The 15,222-nt window shown below is 39.7% G+C and overlaps 2 protein-coding genes across 4 annotated transcripts in view; one reads left to right on the top strand and one right to left on the bottom strand.

Moving 5' to 3' along the window:
• LOC132157431 (calcium uptake protein 1, mitochondrial-like) overlaps nucleotides 1–3,622 on the top strand; it is an 81,632-nt gene extending 78,010 nt beyond the window's left edge. For both annotated transcript variants that reach the window (XM_059566785.1, XM_059566784.1), the window contains exons 11-12: nucleotides 863–952; nucleotides 2,905–3,622. In XM_059566785.1, coding sequence (XP_059422768.1) covers nucleotides 863–952; nucleotides 2,905–3,068 — 254 coding nt within the window. In that variant the 3' untranslated portion in view covers nucleotides 3,069–3,622. The remainder of the gene's footprint in view (nucleotides 1–862; nucleotides 953–2,904) is intronic.
• A 916-nt stretch (nucleotides 3,623–4,538) lies between these two features.
• On the bottom strand, nucleotides 4,539–14,903 carry nolc1 (nucleolar and coiled-body phosphoprotein 1). 2 transcript variants are annotated; one of them, XM_059566782.1, is made up of 13 exons: nucleotides 14,748–14,903; nucleotides 14,104–14,159; nucleotides 13,328–13,485; nucleotides 12,663–12,772; nucleotides 12,463–12,568; nucleotides 11,238–11,365; nucleotides 10,957–11,074; nucleotides 10,593–10,649; nucleotides 8,294–8,932; nucleotides 7,008–7,922; nucleotides 6,153–6,256; nucleotides 5,490–5,573; nucleotides 4,539–5,379 (listed from the first exon to the last, which is right to left on the bottom strand). In XM_059566782.1, the coding sequence occupies exons 1-13, from the start codon at nucleotides 14,856–14,858 to the stop codon at nucleotides 5,221–5,223; spliced, it is 2,745 nt and encodes a 914-aa protein (XP_059422765.1). In that variant the 5' UTR covers nucleotides 14,859–14,903; the 3' UTR covers nucleotides 4,539–5,220. The 2 variants fall into 2 exon arrangements, with proteins under 2 accessions (XP_059422765.1, XP_059422766.1); XM_059566783.1 differs by having other exon boundaries at nucleotides 5,239–5,379; nucleotides 5,490–5,550.
• Nucleotides 14,904–15,222: the final 319 nt, after the last annotated feature.

Raw genomic sequence — 15,222 nt, 5'->3', positions numbered from 1 at the left:
ATTTTTTTTTTTTTAGTTAGTTTTAGTTGTAAGTTAATTATAACAACACTGGATTTAATTATTTGAAATAACTGTATATTTTTTTTGGGGGGGCATTTTACAATTGTCTTTTTGGCGAATGATACATGCTGCCTTAGAATGATTGCTAAAGCAAGGTATTCTTGGCAGAATAATTAAATAAGCAATGTTTTGGACTGTCTTGGGCTTGTCTATTATACCTTGAAATGCTGCTTATGGAGGCAGCTCAGGTTCAGGAATAGAGCTAAAATGTCCCTCTTCCTGATGGATATCACTGAAATAGATGTCATGAGCTATCACTCCTGTCTCTGTGACAGCACAACAAGAGAAAAAAGGGTCAGAGGAGCAGCCCAGGCCTGTATAAGAAACCCTGTCTGTCAGTCATGTTGCAAATTCACTGACATGGAGGGTGGAGTTCGTAAGAAAGTATGGTTGAGTTATAATGGGATAATATAATGTAAAAAATGAACTGTGTAGAAAAAATGAACTGCATTTAGCATATTTAATTAATTGTTATTATACAATATGTATCAATACCAATGACATTATTTGTATGACGTGAATGAATTGAATGTGAACATTGGCCAGTGTAATCTGCAACCTGAAGACGTTTTGTATGGAATTATTTTATTATATTTTTTCCCCACTAAAGGACAATGTTACATGAATAGTAAAAATTGTCACGTGACCAGAGTAGTTTACCGAGGACACACCGCCATCTTTAGCTTGCAGTCGTTCTGTTTCTCTCTGTGGTTTTCTTGTCGTATCTGTGAGATGTCCTCAGCAGGGAATGAATGTCCAGTATTGATCAGCACTCTCCAATCATCATCTTCTCTCTTCACAGCCACCATGAAGCAGGTGGCCCGAACCGTGGCCAAGGTAGAGCTGTCCAACCACGTGTGTGACGTGGTGTTTGCACTCTTCGACTGTGACGGTGAGTGTGTGTTTATCAGGTCCCTGTTTGAAGCTGGAAAGCAGCAGTATCATTCTTTGAGACCGATGACACTGGTTGATACACTGATGGACTATTAAGTGCTATTAGTAATATAGCAGATCAATATAGCAGATTTTAGACTTTCATGTTTCAAGTATAACATCAGATCAGATTATATCAGTCATCATATCACTAAATATCGAGAAGACACTGTGATAAGTTTTAGGATTGTGCCACCTAATTCTTTTTTGGGCAATCGTAGCTTTTTAAGATTTTGAACATTTCACGACTTCATTTAATTTGTTTTGATACTGAAATTTGACAGACTGCTGCTTCTTCTGTAAATGGGTGTTTGTGTGTGTGTGTGTGTGTGTGTTCTGGTTTTGTTTTATGTTGTTTTGTTTGATTCTGTGTTGTTTTTGTTCAGTTTCAGCCCGACTGTCAAAACTTTTCTATACCTTAGACCTTGCTTTAGTTGCTGGTGCAACCAAAACGTAATCGCAAGCCTCCGTTTCACCTCCTCAGCATCCATTTTCGCATTTTTCTCGCACTAATCGAAACACATCACATGACCACTCATTTACCGCACAAGCCATAGCGCAAGCCCGAGCCCAAGCCTGTGTAAAATGATATAAACACGTCGGGTTCAGGCAAAGATCTTCAGCTCTATATAGTGGTCCACATTTTTTAAGTTATTTGTTATAGGCTAGTTTCATTCAGTTAATTAAATTTATTTATTTATTTAAGCATCTTTAAAGGGGACCTATTATGCCCCTTTTCACAAGATGTAAAGTAAATCTCTGATGTCCCCAGAGTGTATATGTGACGTTTTAACTCAAAATACTTTACAGATATTTTGTATAGCTTGTTAAAGTTGCCACTTTTAGGGTATGAGCCAAAACGCATCTTTTTCATGTCTTTCCCTTTAAATGCAAATGAGCTGGCACTACGGGGAAGAGGGCGGAGTTTCAAGACCTCAATCTCCGTGCTAGCCTTTGCAAATACTCCACTATTAGTACCAGCCTGTTATCTTTACAGAAAACACACTCAGTTTAAAAGTCAGTCATCTGATTGTACTGTGCATAAAAAACACATACATACATACAACTCGCTGTGAACTCGCACAGGGTGGTTCTGTGTATGAACAGCAGTGTTTGTCAACTTTCGTGGGCGAGGCCTGTGGCTAATGTGACGTCACATTAGCAGCAATGCTGAAAACAGATAGTTGGGAGACACTGCTTTTTACTTACGGGATAAAAAAAAAAGGAGTGGGTGGATTTTTATCATTAAAGGCTAGATGTGTTCACACACTGCCAACACACATTTATGTCCAAGCAACATGTGAAAGTTAATTTTGCATAATAGGTCCCCTTTAAACATTAAATATTTTCAGTTTTTCTCTTTTTTTCTCTTATCGTTTTTCAGCTTTTTTTTCTGCATGGTGCTATTTATGCAACAAATATAGTAAATTATTTGTACTCTGTCATAATTATTTGAATTTCCATTCATATTTTTGTGCACATTTGCAGTTTTAGTTTTCGCTAACTCTAATTTTATTGTTATTTCAGTAGTTTTTTTTTGTCTGTTTTTGTTAATGATAATAATAGGGGTCCACTCACAGTAATCTGTTTAGTCATGAATATAGGCGTGTTATTAATTAATTAATTGATAATTGTATTTATTCATTTGAATTATATTTAAGCATCTTTAAACATTACATTTTTTCAGTCCAGTCCTGTTCCCCCTTATGGCATGGTGCTATTTATGCGACAAATGTTGTATTTTTTTTAATCAAGTACAATTACATGAGCACAGCACCAGACCTGCTGCATCAGTACTTTACATTCTGCTGAGGGTTGAGAAGCATACGGAGTTGGGCGGCACTGACTGTGTTAATTAGCCATCATATTTCTCTCTCACACTTACTCTATTTAATTTGCTTTTCGTTTTAGGAAATGGGGAGCTGAGTAATAAGGAGTTTATCTCCATCATGAAACAGCGGCTGATGCGTGGGCTGGAGAAGCCCAAGGATATGGGCTTCACCCGGCTGGTGCGCTCCATGTGGAAGTGTGCCCAGGACACAGCCTGGGACTTTGCCATGCCGAAACAGCAGTAACATCTGAGACGGCTGCCCGTCCATTGATGTTGCGCTCCATATGGAGTATAATTAATCATTAAGGGATGAACTCCTTTGGAAGGCACATCTGATAACGCATGCTACAATGACTACAGTTCATCCTCGAGCCCTCCTGCAACTACTCAACATCCAGACAGAGCTCACTATCTTGTATTTATTTCTTGCTGTCGGACAGTTTTGGAGTTGAATGCACAGTTCTGCATACACTAGAATGTGATTGTAGCATGTGTAAACAACAGCGAGAGGTCTTCGTCAAGTGCCATGGGTCTGAAATGAATGTTAGGACTTACACATATAATTCATGATATTCAGCTTTGATTTTTAAACACTCACCATCACTTCTTCAGCAAAAAGCTCTTTATTTTTTACTCTTAAAATGTGTCTCAGTCTCCAGAACTGATGTTTTAGCATCCAGCGACAACAAGCAATTTTCATTTAGTTGTAAGCTGCATTAATATTTTGAAAATCTCGTTGTTGAATGGCTTTGTAAGAGTGATGCTGGAAGAATGATAATATTAAAACATTTTAGAGTCTGTGCATTTATGTGTTCTTTAATAATATGAGGGGGGTTGATTATTAGATTAAGGCTTGAATCCCTCCAATGGTAACAAAAAGGTGAAGGTTTCTTACATACTGTACAAATGCTAATACATTGTCATACTTGCACACAGAAATGTGTCCAATAACACGATGTTCATCTTTGCGTCTCACTTGGAGCCAGTAATAAACAGCCACTATGTTGTCATAAGAACCAATCGGATGTTTTGGATTCAAATTAGACTGGACCAAGGTTTGAATGTAACCGTCAAAGCAGAAATGCCCCCTATGCCCCAGTTTTGAGCACTTTTGGTTTGGAATGACCCTTCAATATTGCGTCCATGATTGTTTTCAATCCTAAGTGCCCTTCGGCGGGCGATATATCCCATTTGGAATGCATCGTGAATCATTTGGGAGCAATTAAGGTAAACATAAATGCACTTTATAAGAAAATGAAAGTGTTTTTTGACCTTGCATGCATGTCAACCTGTTGATGGGGACTCCTAAAACCAAAATATAAACCTTTACCCATAAAACCCATAAAAAGTTTTGTTCATTGCTTTTTCATGACACTGATGTATTAACTGTTAACATACATAATCTTATTGTATTGTCAAAGGAACCTTGTACATGTAGAAATTATTATCAGTATAGACAATGCCCTCATCCCTTTTACCGTATCCTATACATTTGACAATTGTAAATACTCAAAACATGCTTCGTCTTCAGGACTTCAATGAATGACAGTTCAGTGGGTAAACCTGTAGACTGATAACTTGTTTTATGAGTTGTTATAAATATGGATTAACTATTTATTGGTAGACATTTTGGCAACCCTCATACAAAATTAAACAGGACACAACCGAGCTTCTATGAGCACTTGGAAAAATTTGATCAAAAACAGACAAACTGTTGAGTTTCAGTCCAAGTTTTAATTACAGTTACAATACTGATTATAAAGGAGACCAAATGACAAAATCCTGCATAACATATGAAACCATAAAAGATTAAAAGTAAAACCTAATGAGGAGGATTCATGTGTTATTATTGTAAGGATGGTCTTCCAGTGTCTGTCAAACAGAAGTGGGCGGAGTCATTAACTACACCGCTTCTTCAAATCACCATCAGATCACCAGGCTCAAGAGACATGGAAAGGCTCATAAAAAATGTTAACGCAACCACAACAATGACATTTCTTTGACGTATAATAATAATAAAAAAGAAAAACACTCCGTAATTTCTAGTACATTAACAATTACCTGTTAGAACAACAGTTCATAATTTGTCATGCCAACTTTAAGAAACGTTACAGTGAAGCCCAAACCATATTTTACACATAAGCTATTACACATAAGCTAATCAAAAGACCTAAACACAATAAATTGGCACCACCATGTGGTCACTGTGTCTAACAGCATGAATGATAGGGGGTTTAAAAATCAAAACAAAAAAAACCCATCCCCTCTATTCCTGCTTTCTTCAGTCAATGTGAGTGGTACACCTCGCAGAAACAGAGGGTAGACGGGTCAAAACAGTGCTAGCTAGAGCTGAAATGACAGACATGGAGAGTTCAGAGGTTCTTTAGTTTGTGATCTCAGTCACTGTCGAACTTAATGGAGTTCACAGAGGTGGAGATTGCGCCGCCACTATAACTGCCACGCTTCTTCTTGGTCTTCTCATGCCGGAAAGATTTGCCCTTAGTAAATTTAAGCACGCTGTTCGCCTTCTGGCCCCAGTCACCGTTGGCTCCCATCTAGAAGTAAATAACAAGAGTCAAACGAAATAAAAAAAGCACTATACGTCCACAAAGACTCTCCTTACAGTAAACGCTCAGCTAATATGCATTCAGGTTTAATATCTTACCTTTGCGTCGAATGAATTGTCTGCCAGGCGGGGGTCCACCTCAATTTCCTCGTCTCTTACTCTACGGAAAGGAGCATTGCTTTCCTTTATAAGTCACACGACAGAGAGACAGATATAGAAAATAAGTGCATAAACAAAGTGTGAGTGGAGCGGAGCTGGAATGAGGAACTCTTGCCTCTTCTCAAAGCTATAAACTGGTTTAAAATATTAATTATTTTTTTTTTAAGTACGAGTTTTAAAGGGGCCATAAACTACTTCTGTTTTTTAATTTTGTACTGTTCTCCGAGGTCCACTTACAATGCTATCAGGATTTTTACATCAAAAAACTATTTACAAGAAGCTATTTGCTGTCGGTTACTTTTGAGGCGTCAGTTTTTGATGGAGGGACACAACAATAACTTGGATTTCATTACAAATTGTAATTTGTGCTTCGAAAAACAAACGAGTAAATGATCGGTATCATTTTGGGTGAACTATCCCTTTAACACTTAAAGAATGTAAAGCACCAGTGCTGCTTGCATCAAAAGCAAGATTCACTCGATACTGATGCTTAAACTCTAACATTTAGACTGATATAGATTCCCAATATGACCCCTGGGAGTGTGTTTGAATATGCACTGTACAAGAGCCGACATCAACTCAATCACAATCACTGCCCTTTACCTTCTGTTTGGTTCTGGGAAAAGTCTGAGGTGTGGATGTGGTGATTTTTGAATTCTTGGGTGTTGTCGTTTCTTCCTCTTCGCCCTTTTTTTTGCTCTTTGCCCCTGTGATCAGAGGAGAGAAGGGAAAAAAACTAATTTTAGTGGTTTACAAATGGTGCTGAAGGCTAAATGCCTTAAGAAGAAAAAAAAAAAGGATACACATCAACAGTTTAATGCCGATAGAACCAATGCCCTCTCTTCCAAGATCATCTGAGTGTGAGGCCTTGACCTGCCACAAGCAATGTGACATTGGTTTGGATGGCCGGTTTTTATGGCTCCATTATAAACATCACAGGTGTGCTGCCAATTTTTATCCAAAAACAGCAGAAAATACATAAGAACCTTGAGTGCAAATAATTCAAATCCAAAGAATATGCTAAAAACGGACTATAATATTTGCATGTGACGTATCTTGTAAATCGCACTACTTTTGTTAGATGCAACATGGCAATAAACCAACTGTGGCACTTCTCAACACTAAATGTACATTTTTGACGGTTGCACTCACATTTTTAGAACACTATGTTGAGAGTTTATTTTTTACATTGCACTGACCTTTGTAAAAAGGTCATGCCATTTACAACATGACAAGTTATACTTATGTCTCGAGATATTTTTCCCCTCATAATGAGCTGCCCTTTATCAAGTATAAAGTGCTGAGTGGTGCTTTACAGTTTCTTGGAGCATCACAGGCCAAATTTGACAGGTTTGTTTTTCAGTGTTTATGTAACACATTCAAAGTAATCCAAACGGGCTTGAGAACCAGCAACACAAAAAACATCTTGCTATCAGATAAACTGAGTCCAGCAAATACCCTTTGTTGTGGCGGGAGTCTTGGCCGTCGTTTCCTCTTCCTCCGATGAAGAGTCCTCAGAGGAGCTGCTGTCTGCTTTGGCTTTAGCAGCTTGTGCTTTCGAAGCAGGTGGTGTTTTTACTGCTGGTGTTTTAGGAGACTCTTCTTCATCAGAGCTGCTGTCACTCGAGGATGAAGACTTTGCCGTCTTTTTAGCTGCAGAGGTGGGGGTTTTTGTTGAAGCAGCCTTTCCGTTGGTGACGGCAGGCTTGGCGGGAGTCTTCTTAGCTTCGCCCTCGGAGTCTGAGCTGTCAGATTCAGAGCTACTGCTCTCGGCTTTCTTTGCACTAACTGGAGTCACGGCCGGCTTAGCTGCTGCTGCTTTGGGCGTCACAGTAGTCTTCACTTTCTTCTCGTCTTCACTGGAGCTGTCCGAATCACTGCTGCTAGACTCCGCGGCGTTCTTACTGGCTGAAGCAGGTGGTTTGGAGGCAGAAGCAGGGCTCTTAGTAGTAGCAGCCGCTGCTGGTTTAGCTTTCTTTGCAGCTGGAGTCTCGTCTTCAGAGTCAGAGCTGTCAGTTTCAGAGTCAGAACTGCTATCAGCTGGTTTAGCTGCAACTGCAGGTTTAGCTGGGGTGCCCTGTTTGGATACCGGTGTGGTAACGGCTTTCTTTTGCGGTTCCTCGTCTGAAGAGCTGTCCGAGTCTGAGCTGCTTTCCACTGGTTTAGCGGTCGGTTTGGCTGCAGGAGTTGGTTTTGCTGGGGCAGCAGGTTTAGATACCGGTATGCTGGCTGGTTTCTTTTGAGGTTCTTCATCTAAAGAGCTGTCCGAGTCAGAGCTGGCTTCAGCGGGCTTGGATGCAGGTTTAGGAGTGCTCAAAGGCTTGGATTTAGCTGCTGGTTTGGCAGGTGCCTCGTCCTCAGAGCTGTCTGAATCTGTGCAAGATAAAATACATCCATCAGCTAATACAATCTTGATGAACAGTGTCCAGATGGTGATACCCTTTTTCTCTAGATCTCTGAATTCACTGGCAGTTTCAATTCCGTAAGACCCAATATTTCTAAATGTAAATGACTAGGTCTACCAAGCTCCAAAGAAAGCAAGCTTAGGGCTTCAGTAAAATTGGGCCCAGAAGTTGTAGATGTAGAAGCTTCTTTGTATGGAAAAAGAGAATCATGAACATTCTTCAAAACATCTCCATTTGTGTTCCATATAAGCCAATCATACATGCTGCTAATGACATAAAGGCAAGTAAATAACGATTACATGCAAATGTTGTATCTTTATGGATGTGATGACAACTGACCTGAACTTGAGGAATCGTCTTTCTTAGCAGGGGTCGTCTTTGGAGGAGCAGCTTTAGCAGGAGCAGCCTTGGCTGGGGTTGGTTTTGTGGCCGGTTTGTCATCCTCCGACTCGGAGCTCGATGAAGACGATTCTTTTGCAGCAGGCTTGACTTTAGCTGCTGTTTTCTTGGCTGGTGCAGGTTTAACAGGGACAACTGCCGGTTTCTTGACCACCTCCTCCTCCTCATCGTCAGAGTCTTCAGAGCTAGAAGATGAAGCCTTGTCTGCAGCTGGGGTGACTTTAGCAGGTGTAGATTTAGCGGATGCTGCTTTAGCAGGTGTAGATTTAGCGGATGCTGCTTTAGCAGGTGTAGATTTAGCGGATGCTGCTTTAGCAGGTGTAGATTTAGCGGATGCTGCTTTAGCAGGTGTAGATTTAGCGGATGCTGCTTTAGCAGGTGTAGATTTAGCGGATGCTGCTTTAGCAGGTGTAGATTTAACGGATGCTGCTTTTGCCGGTGTGACTTTTACAGCTGGCTTTGCTGCTTCGTCCTCGGAGCTTGAAGAACCTGAACTTGAGGAGTCCTTTTTCGGAGCAGGAGTGACCTTTGTAGGTGCTTTCTTAGCTGGGGCTGCTTTAGCCGGAGCAGCTTTGGCTGCTGCTGTAAACAAAACAACAAACTATACATTTCATATGCAAGTCTAATGTCTACATTATTACATAAAGCATAATGAATACTAGTAACTGTAAGATTGATTATCCAGAGCAAAGTGTTTTCTCTGCAAAGAGTTCTTAACTTTCGAAGTGTTAACTTTCGGCTAATTTAAACTATATGGTTTTAAGGATAAATCTATCTTAGGACCAGACATGCAAATTAATCTGTGCTAATCTTCATACAATACAAAATTGTTTGGCTTTTTTTGTGCTCAAATTATGCCTTTCGTACTATGCTTCGATACTAGGGTTGTAACGGTATGAGATTTTCATGGTATGATAATAGTCTCAGAAAATACCGCGGGTATACGGTTTCACTGTATATGGTATTAAACGATCAAAAAATTTTTTGGGGGGGGCAGGGGGGTGGTTGAACAAATGTTTGAAAAGTAGGGATGCAAAATATGGATTAATTCCATAATCGATTGTCCCAAAACCATAGTTGCTAACCTGTTAGGAACTTTGTTGGTTGCAATGCAATTTCCCATTGCCAACCAACTAAGTTGCTAACTTAGTTAGCAACTATGGTTTTGGGAAACACACCCCTGAATAGGTAAACATGTTCGATGCGTTTCCTCGTTAAATAAGCATTCGTCTTTTCTATATAAAAAGTATTTGCATACTAGTGCCAATTTTAACTCATATTTTGACGTGGGATCGAGATTAGAGATAACGGCCTATGTCTCTGATGTTGTCTCCGCTGTACGTGTGGGTGAAACCAAGAGAACAGTTAGGGGCCATTCACATATCGCGTCTTTTGTGCGCTCAAGTTCGTTATTTCAAATGTAGGCGCGCGGTATGCACGCTCATAATGGAAGCGACGCGGTCGTGACGCGATCGTTTTTTCCAGGCGCGTCCGCACCACATCGAGTTAAAAACATCTCAACTTTTCAGCAAGCGCACCGCAGGTCATGTAGCTTCCTCACCTTTTCCGTAACAACGTTGAAAGCTCAGCCAAGATGAAGGAACAGCTGATCATAGCTGCATATGGATTGCCATTTTTAAATTAATAATTGCAAGCAATTTTTAGTGCTGCAAATTCATTTATCCATTGCTGAAATGTCCGCGTCTTCATGGAGAGATCAGGTCATGGTTGCTTAGCAAAGGCAGACGCCTCAAGAGTGCAAGTGCCAGAAGGCTTTGGGAAAAAATCAGAAAGCACCTCGTCTAGCGTCTTCGACGCGTTTTTAGGCGCGATATGTGAACGGCCCCTTAGGTGGAAAGTTGTTGCCTAGGCGCAGGTGAGATTCTGTGTTTGTTATTTTCTCTCAATACCGTAGATAAGCATATGTACACGGTGTGATAATCATACATGTTTATATCGCGGTAGATCGTCATACCGGTATATCGTTACAACCCTATTCGATACAGCTAGTCAAAAAATTATTCATTCATGTGTATTACAAATATAACTTACAGCTAATTAAAAAAAAAATAGTAAAATTTAATTCTATATTATAACACCATGCTGCTAAACATTATTGAAGGTCTGAAAGAATCTATGGATGAAGGTTTACTTTGATTATTAACATTACATTACAGTAATGTTTAGTTTTATAATGGTTGCACTGTTGTGCCTCATAAAGGACACTTCAAACTCTTACCAGGGGTTTTTGCTTGAGCAGTCAGTGTTCCAGGGGGCGGGACGGCATTGAACGGTCCTGTAAAGAGAGATGCTCTTCAGTTTCGTGTTCGACTCTTCTTTTTCAGAAACTCACTTTTCAGATTTCTTAACATGTTCAAATGAGGCAAGCTTAGGACTCATTCTTGGATCAAAAAAGCAGTTTAATTATGTTGCGATCACTTGATCCAGTAAATAAAGCGTAATGACTCAGCAAGGGTGATCGTTTTCGGTTTAAGTCATAGATCACTGTAATACTGGTTGTTTGGGAACACTGATATATGCCAGAAATCCCATTTCTTAATGCACCTTTACGATCAAGCAATGTAAAAGAAATGTAGTAATACCAGTCTTGGGTTTCTTAGTAGGAGGTGCATCTTCCTCGTCTGAGGATGACTCCTCACTGCTGGACTTTGCAGGTTTAGCTGGAGGGGCCTTCACTGGGACTGCTGTTTTTACTGCTTTCTGTGATCAAGTGAGAGGAACTAGTTGTGAATAAGCAAGCAAACAATTGTAGTTTTTATTCTGAGCAAAAATATCATAGGTATTCAGGTTCTATTATGGTTACAATTCACAATAGATTTCTAAAGTATGTTACGCTGGAGTTATAATATGTAGGTTGAAGTACCTTAGCTGGAGCCTCGTCCTCAGATTCACTCGAGCTGTCCTCACTGCTGCTGCTGTCCTGCTTCTGAGCTGCAGACACGGGAGTGGACGCCGGTTTAGGGGTCCCCGCCACAGGCTTGATCTTTGCTCCTGGAGACCACAGATCACCACTTTGAATATGTAACTTACTTTGAACAATTATACTTGAAAATGGGAACTCTCTTTGCATCGATGCATCATGATGTGGACACGGACAATTCTGCATCGATGCAATAATAGACCCTAATCGTCACTCGCATACACGCATGTCACAAGAGTATTAAAAATGCACTCCCTATTTTAAAATCTGAGCTTGGCTTTTTCCTGTTGCAGCTCTGCACGGACGAACCAAGTGATCACAACACTTATCACACTCGTCAAAGGTTGAGGAATGAAACCGCAGAATCACTGTAATTTAGGAATAGAATCACTATATTACATGCAAACATTACACAATCTGTAGCGATTATTAAATTCAAGTGCTTTGTCATGTTGCTGGTGACAGCTCTCTTACAACATATTTAGCTATTACAGATATTATACTTGGCTTTCTTGTTTTCTGACTGAAAATGTAGCCACACTTTGGAGCGCGCTTAGATTAGCGAGAAAGGCCCTGGCAGATCTCTAGGTCCGGTCCTCACAGATCAAGAAAAAAACAAAAAAATCTGACTTTCCATTTGACAACAAATATTTCGATTGCATCTACTTATGATACAAAACTGATGCAAACAATCAATTCTTTTTTCAGAACGGATCATCTTATATATGTGGAAACAGATCTGTGCATTAGTGTGAATGCAGTCTATTAAAGCTGCCACTGTCTATGAGCTCATCATCAGTAACAATCAAATTGCAATAATAATTCTGATTAAAAAAAAGAAACAACGACTATTACTTGTAAACTTTCCGATACTTAAAGCACTCTTAGATACTGAAAGTGCTTTTAGTTTATCACCTGTAATTGTCTTTTCCCCCCTTACTTCATATTTGCTTGCATGTTTTGAACCTATATTTACTTTTAATTCTTAATACTATATTAATTTTTTTTAAATGTACCCTGCTTATATAATTTAATAAAAATGCACAACATAGATTTGATATAATCATGATATTTAATTGAGTTGAATTGCTGACATGATAATGGTAATCGCAGTAAACGGTGAAAGCAGTGTTGATTCAGACCCTAATGACCTCATGCTTCAGCTCACCTGTCGCAGGGGGTTTGGCCGGCTCCTCCTCTGAGTCTGACTCCTCACTGCTGGAACTGCTGTCTTTCTTCCTGGCTGCGGCTGCAGGCTTCACAGCTGCAGGCTTCTGTACAACAAATAAACAGATCCAGATTCAGGAAGAGGCATCCTAACGGAGTCGAACCACACAAGCTCACATGAACAGCATGCAGCTTCCTGACCTTTGCTGCTGTTTTAGCCTGAGCTTCCTCCTCCGAGTCGCTGGAGTCTTCAGAGCTGCGGCTCTTTTTAGCAGCTACAGCTGCAGGCTTCTTTGGAGCAGGAGCTTTCGCTGTTAGATGCAAAACATTTAGTTAAATACTAAGTAATTCATATTTAAGTTAAATACTTAATGGAGTGTTTAAACAAACAACTGCCCAAAATTTGAGGTCAGTAAGATAATTTTTTTTAATTAATACTTATATTCAGGAAGGATGCATTTAAGAACATTTTCGACATTTCTGAAGGGTCACGTGACACTGAAAACTGGAGTAATGATGCTGAATGTTCAGCTGTACCATGACAGGAACAAACTACATTTTGAAATATATTAAAAGAAGCATTTTACATTGTAATGATATTTGGAAATACTTTATTCAATGTATCCCTGTTACATTTAAATACTGAGTAATATTAACTACATTTACTTAGAATATGGTTAGGATTTGTCTTAGTGCTACTTGCATGTAATTATCTATACTTTGTTATTATAATAGCAGTACATGTAACAAGGACAACTTAAAATAAAGTGTTACCTAATATTTTGCAACAATACTGATGCTATTGTATTTCTGATCAAGTAAATAGAGCCTTGTTGAGCTGAGCATAAGAGAGAAAAGCTCTGTACCTTGTAGGAGTTTCTTGGCAGGTGCCGCAGCTTCCTCTTCACTGCTGGAGTCCTCACTACTTGAGCTCTCCGCATCTTTCTTTGCTTTCTTGGCTGATGGGCCGTTGACCGCCGCAGGGACACTGGTGACCGCTTTGCGCTTTTTGGTTTCTGGGGACCTTGTGCAGGCAAATCATAGTTAGTACAAGCCAACAGTGACAGCAAAACTACAGGTATAAGCATAATTCAGATTGGGACCTGTTTTACAGGGGGTCGTTAGAGAAATGTGTTTCACAGACGCACTTGGCGATTTTAATCCCGTCTGAATCTGTTTTTCTCACACTATGGCTATTGTAATATCAGCATCCGGTAAGATTACTCACGTTAATTTATGCACTCAATGACAATGTTTTAATTACAGATGTACCTTTAGAAAAATTAAACATGGGTTTAGCCTACTACAAAAAAGTTAAACTAAAGAAACCACACATTAACATGGTTTTGCTATACTAGCCATCTAGTATTTATTGTGTAATAATACTAATGGTAATCAATCCGAATGATTATATTCAATGCACGCATACAGAGCACGCGATCTCTGTGACGCCCAGGTGCACAAAACAGACCCTCACCTCTGTAATAAACACGGAGATAATAGTCCTGTCCGAATTGGTACATGAAAATCACTTCAGGTGGTAAGAATCGAAACTCAAACGTAGATTAGTAAACTAGTCCCGTACGAATAGGGCTTGAGAGTGGCCCCATTCAAACACTCATAAGACACAGATTGTACATACTTCACCCAGAAATTGAAGATGTCCAGGAGACGCTCCTCATTTTGGTCTTGAGGTTTCTAAAGAGATGAAACAGACACCATTGTAAATTATATAGAATACAATTTAAATACGGTAAAACTTGCATAATCAAATTGTAATACTACATAAAAAGTACAATTTGTTAACGAATCCCGAACTTATAATCTTCCTAAGAGTCGGAGATAACGCTGAGACTTCTGTGGCTACAGAACACGTGTGAATCATTCACGAAACTGTTGGGTTATTTTCACATTGATTTCTTGTTTACTTTGATTCCCCTTGGCATTTGTTCTCCCTTTGCATCTTCTCGTTTGTCAGCTTATGTTGTATAATTGTATTATTCTTATATAAAGACAACAGACAGCACTCAAGCTATTGAAAAAAAAAGCAATCTTAAAAGAACCATGATGAATAATTATGTACCGAGAAAAACAAGTTAAATGTGTAAAAAAACCAAGCTGTGATGACACGGGTCAAAATGTTACAAAGACCGGCAGAAAATACAAGTATTTAAACACATCCTCTGCAGGAGCTCAAAGACACGTGTTCCACACAGAGTGCGCGTGTCAGTTCCATGCGCGTGCAGCACGCGAGGGGATATAATACACAAGTAAACGGGCTCTTACCACTTTAGCCTGCTTTAAAAACTCTTTCGCGGCATTGGCGAACTTGTTTTCCACGAGAAACGAGTACACATGCTGGTAGAGATCGCTGGGCACCGTGCCGTCCTGCGCCATCTTCGTTCGCTCGTGTGGAGGAGGAGCGCGATTGGCTATTTCACCGTCACGCGGCGTCGCTGGAAATGGCGCACAGTAACTGCGTCACACTACTTACGCGATCACAGTAAGTAAATATACATATTATATTGTACATACATACATATACATAACGCAGTTATAAATATACATATTGTTTATTTGCTGTCTGTTTGGTAAGTACAATGATGAATGTTATTGAACCCACTATATATATTATATATAAACAAAAGTAAAGTAAACTGTGACATGGTTTCATCGGGCGCACGCGCCTGGACCTAAGTTAACTTCCGGTCTGTGTTGTGTATATCGGTCTGGCTGCAGTGCCTTCTACAAACACAGTTAA

The sequence above is a fragment of the Carassius carassius genome, chromosome 14 (assembly GCF_963082965.1).
Source record: "Carassius carassius chromosome 14, fCarCar2.1, whole genome shotgun sequence".
In the NCBI taxonomy this organism is placed as follows: domain Eukaryota; kingdom Metazoa; phylum Chordata; class Actinopteri; order Cypriniformes; family Cyprinidae; genus Carassius; species Carassius carassius.
The sequence above is the reverse complement of the archived record's forward strand: the minus strand, read 5'-3'. Positions and strand labels throughout refer to the sequence as shown.

What these genes read in the sequence shown, in the direction of transcription:
- nolc1 (XM_059566782.1), bottom strand. Translation starts at nt 14,858, where the DNA reads ATGGCGCAGGACGGCACGGTGCCCAGCGATCTCTACCAGCATGTGTAC. An exon ending in AGACGATTCCTCAAGTTCAG is followed by an intron (nt 7,923 to 8,293) that starts GTCAGTTGTCAT and finishes TATCTTGCACAG; the next exon opens with ATTCAGACAGCTCTGAGGAC. An exon ending in GACTCCCGCCACAACAAAGG is followed by an intron (nt 6,257 to 7,007) that starts GTATTTGCTGGA and finishes CTCTGATCACAG; the next exon opens with GGGCAAAGAGCAAAAAAAAG.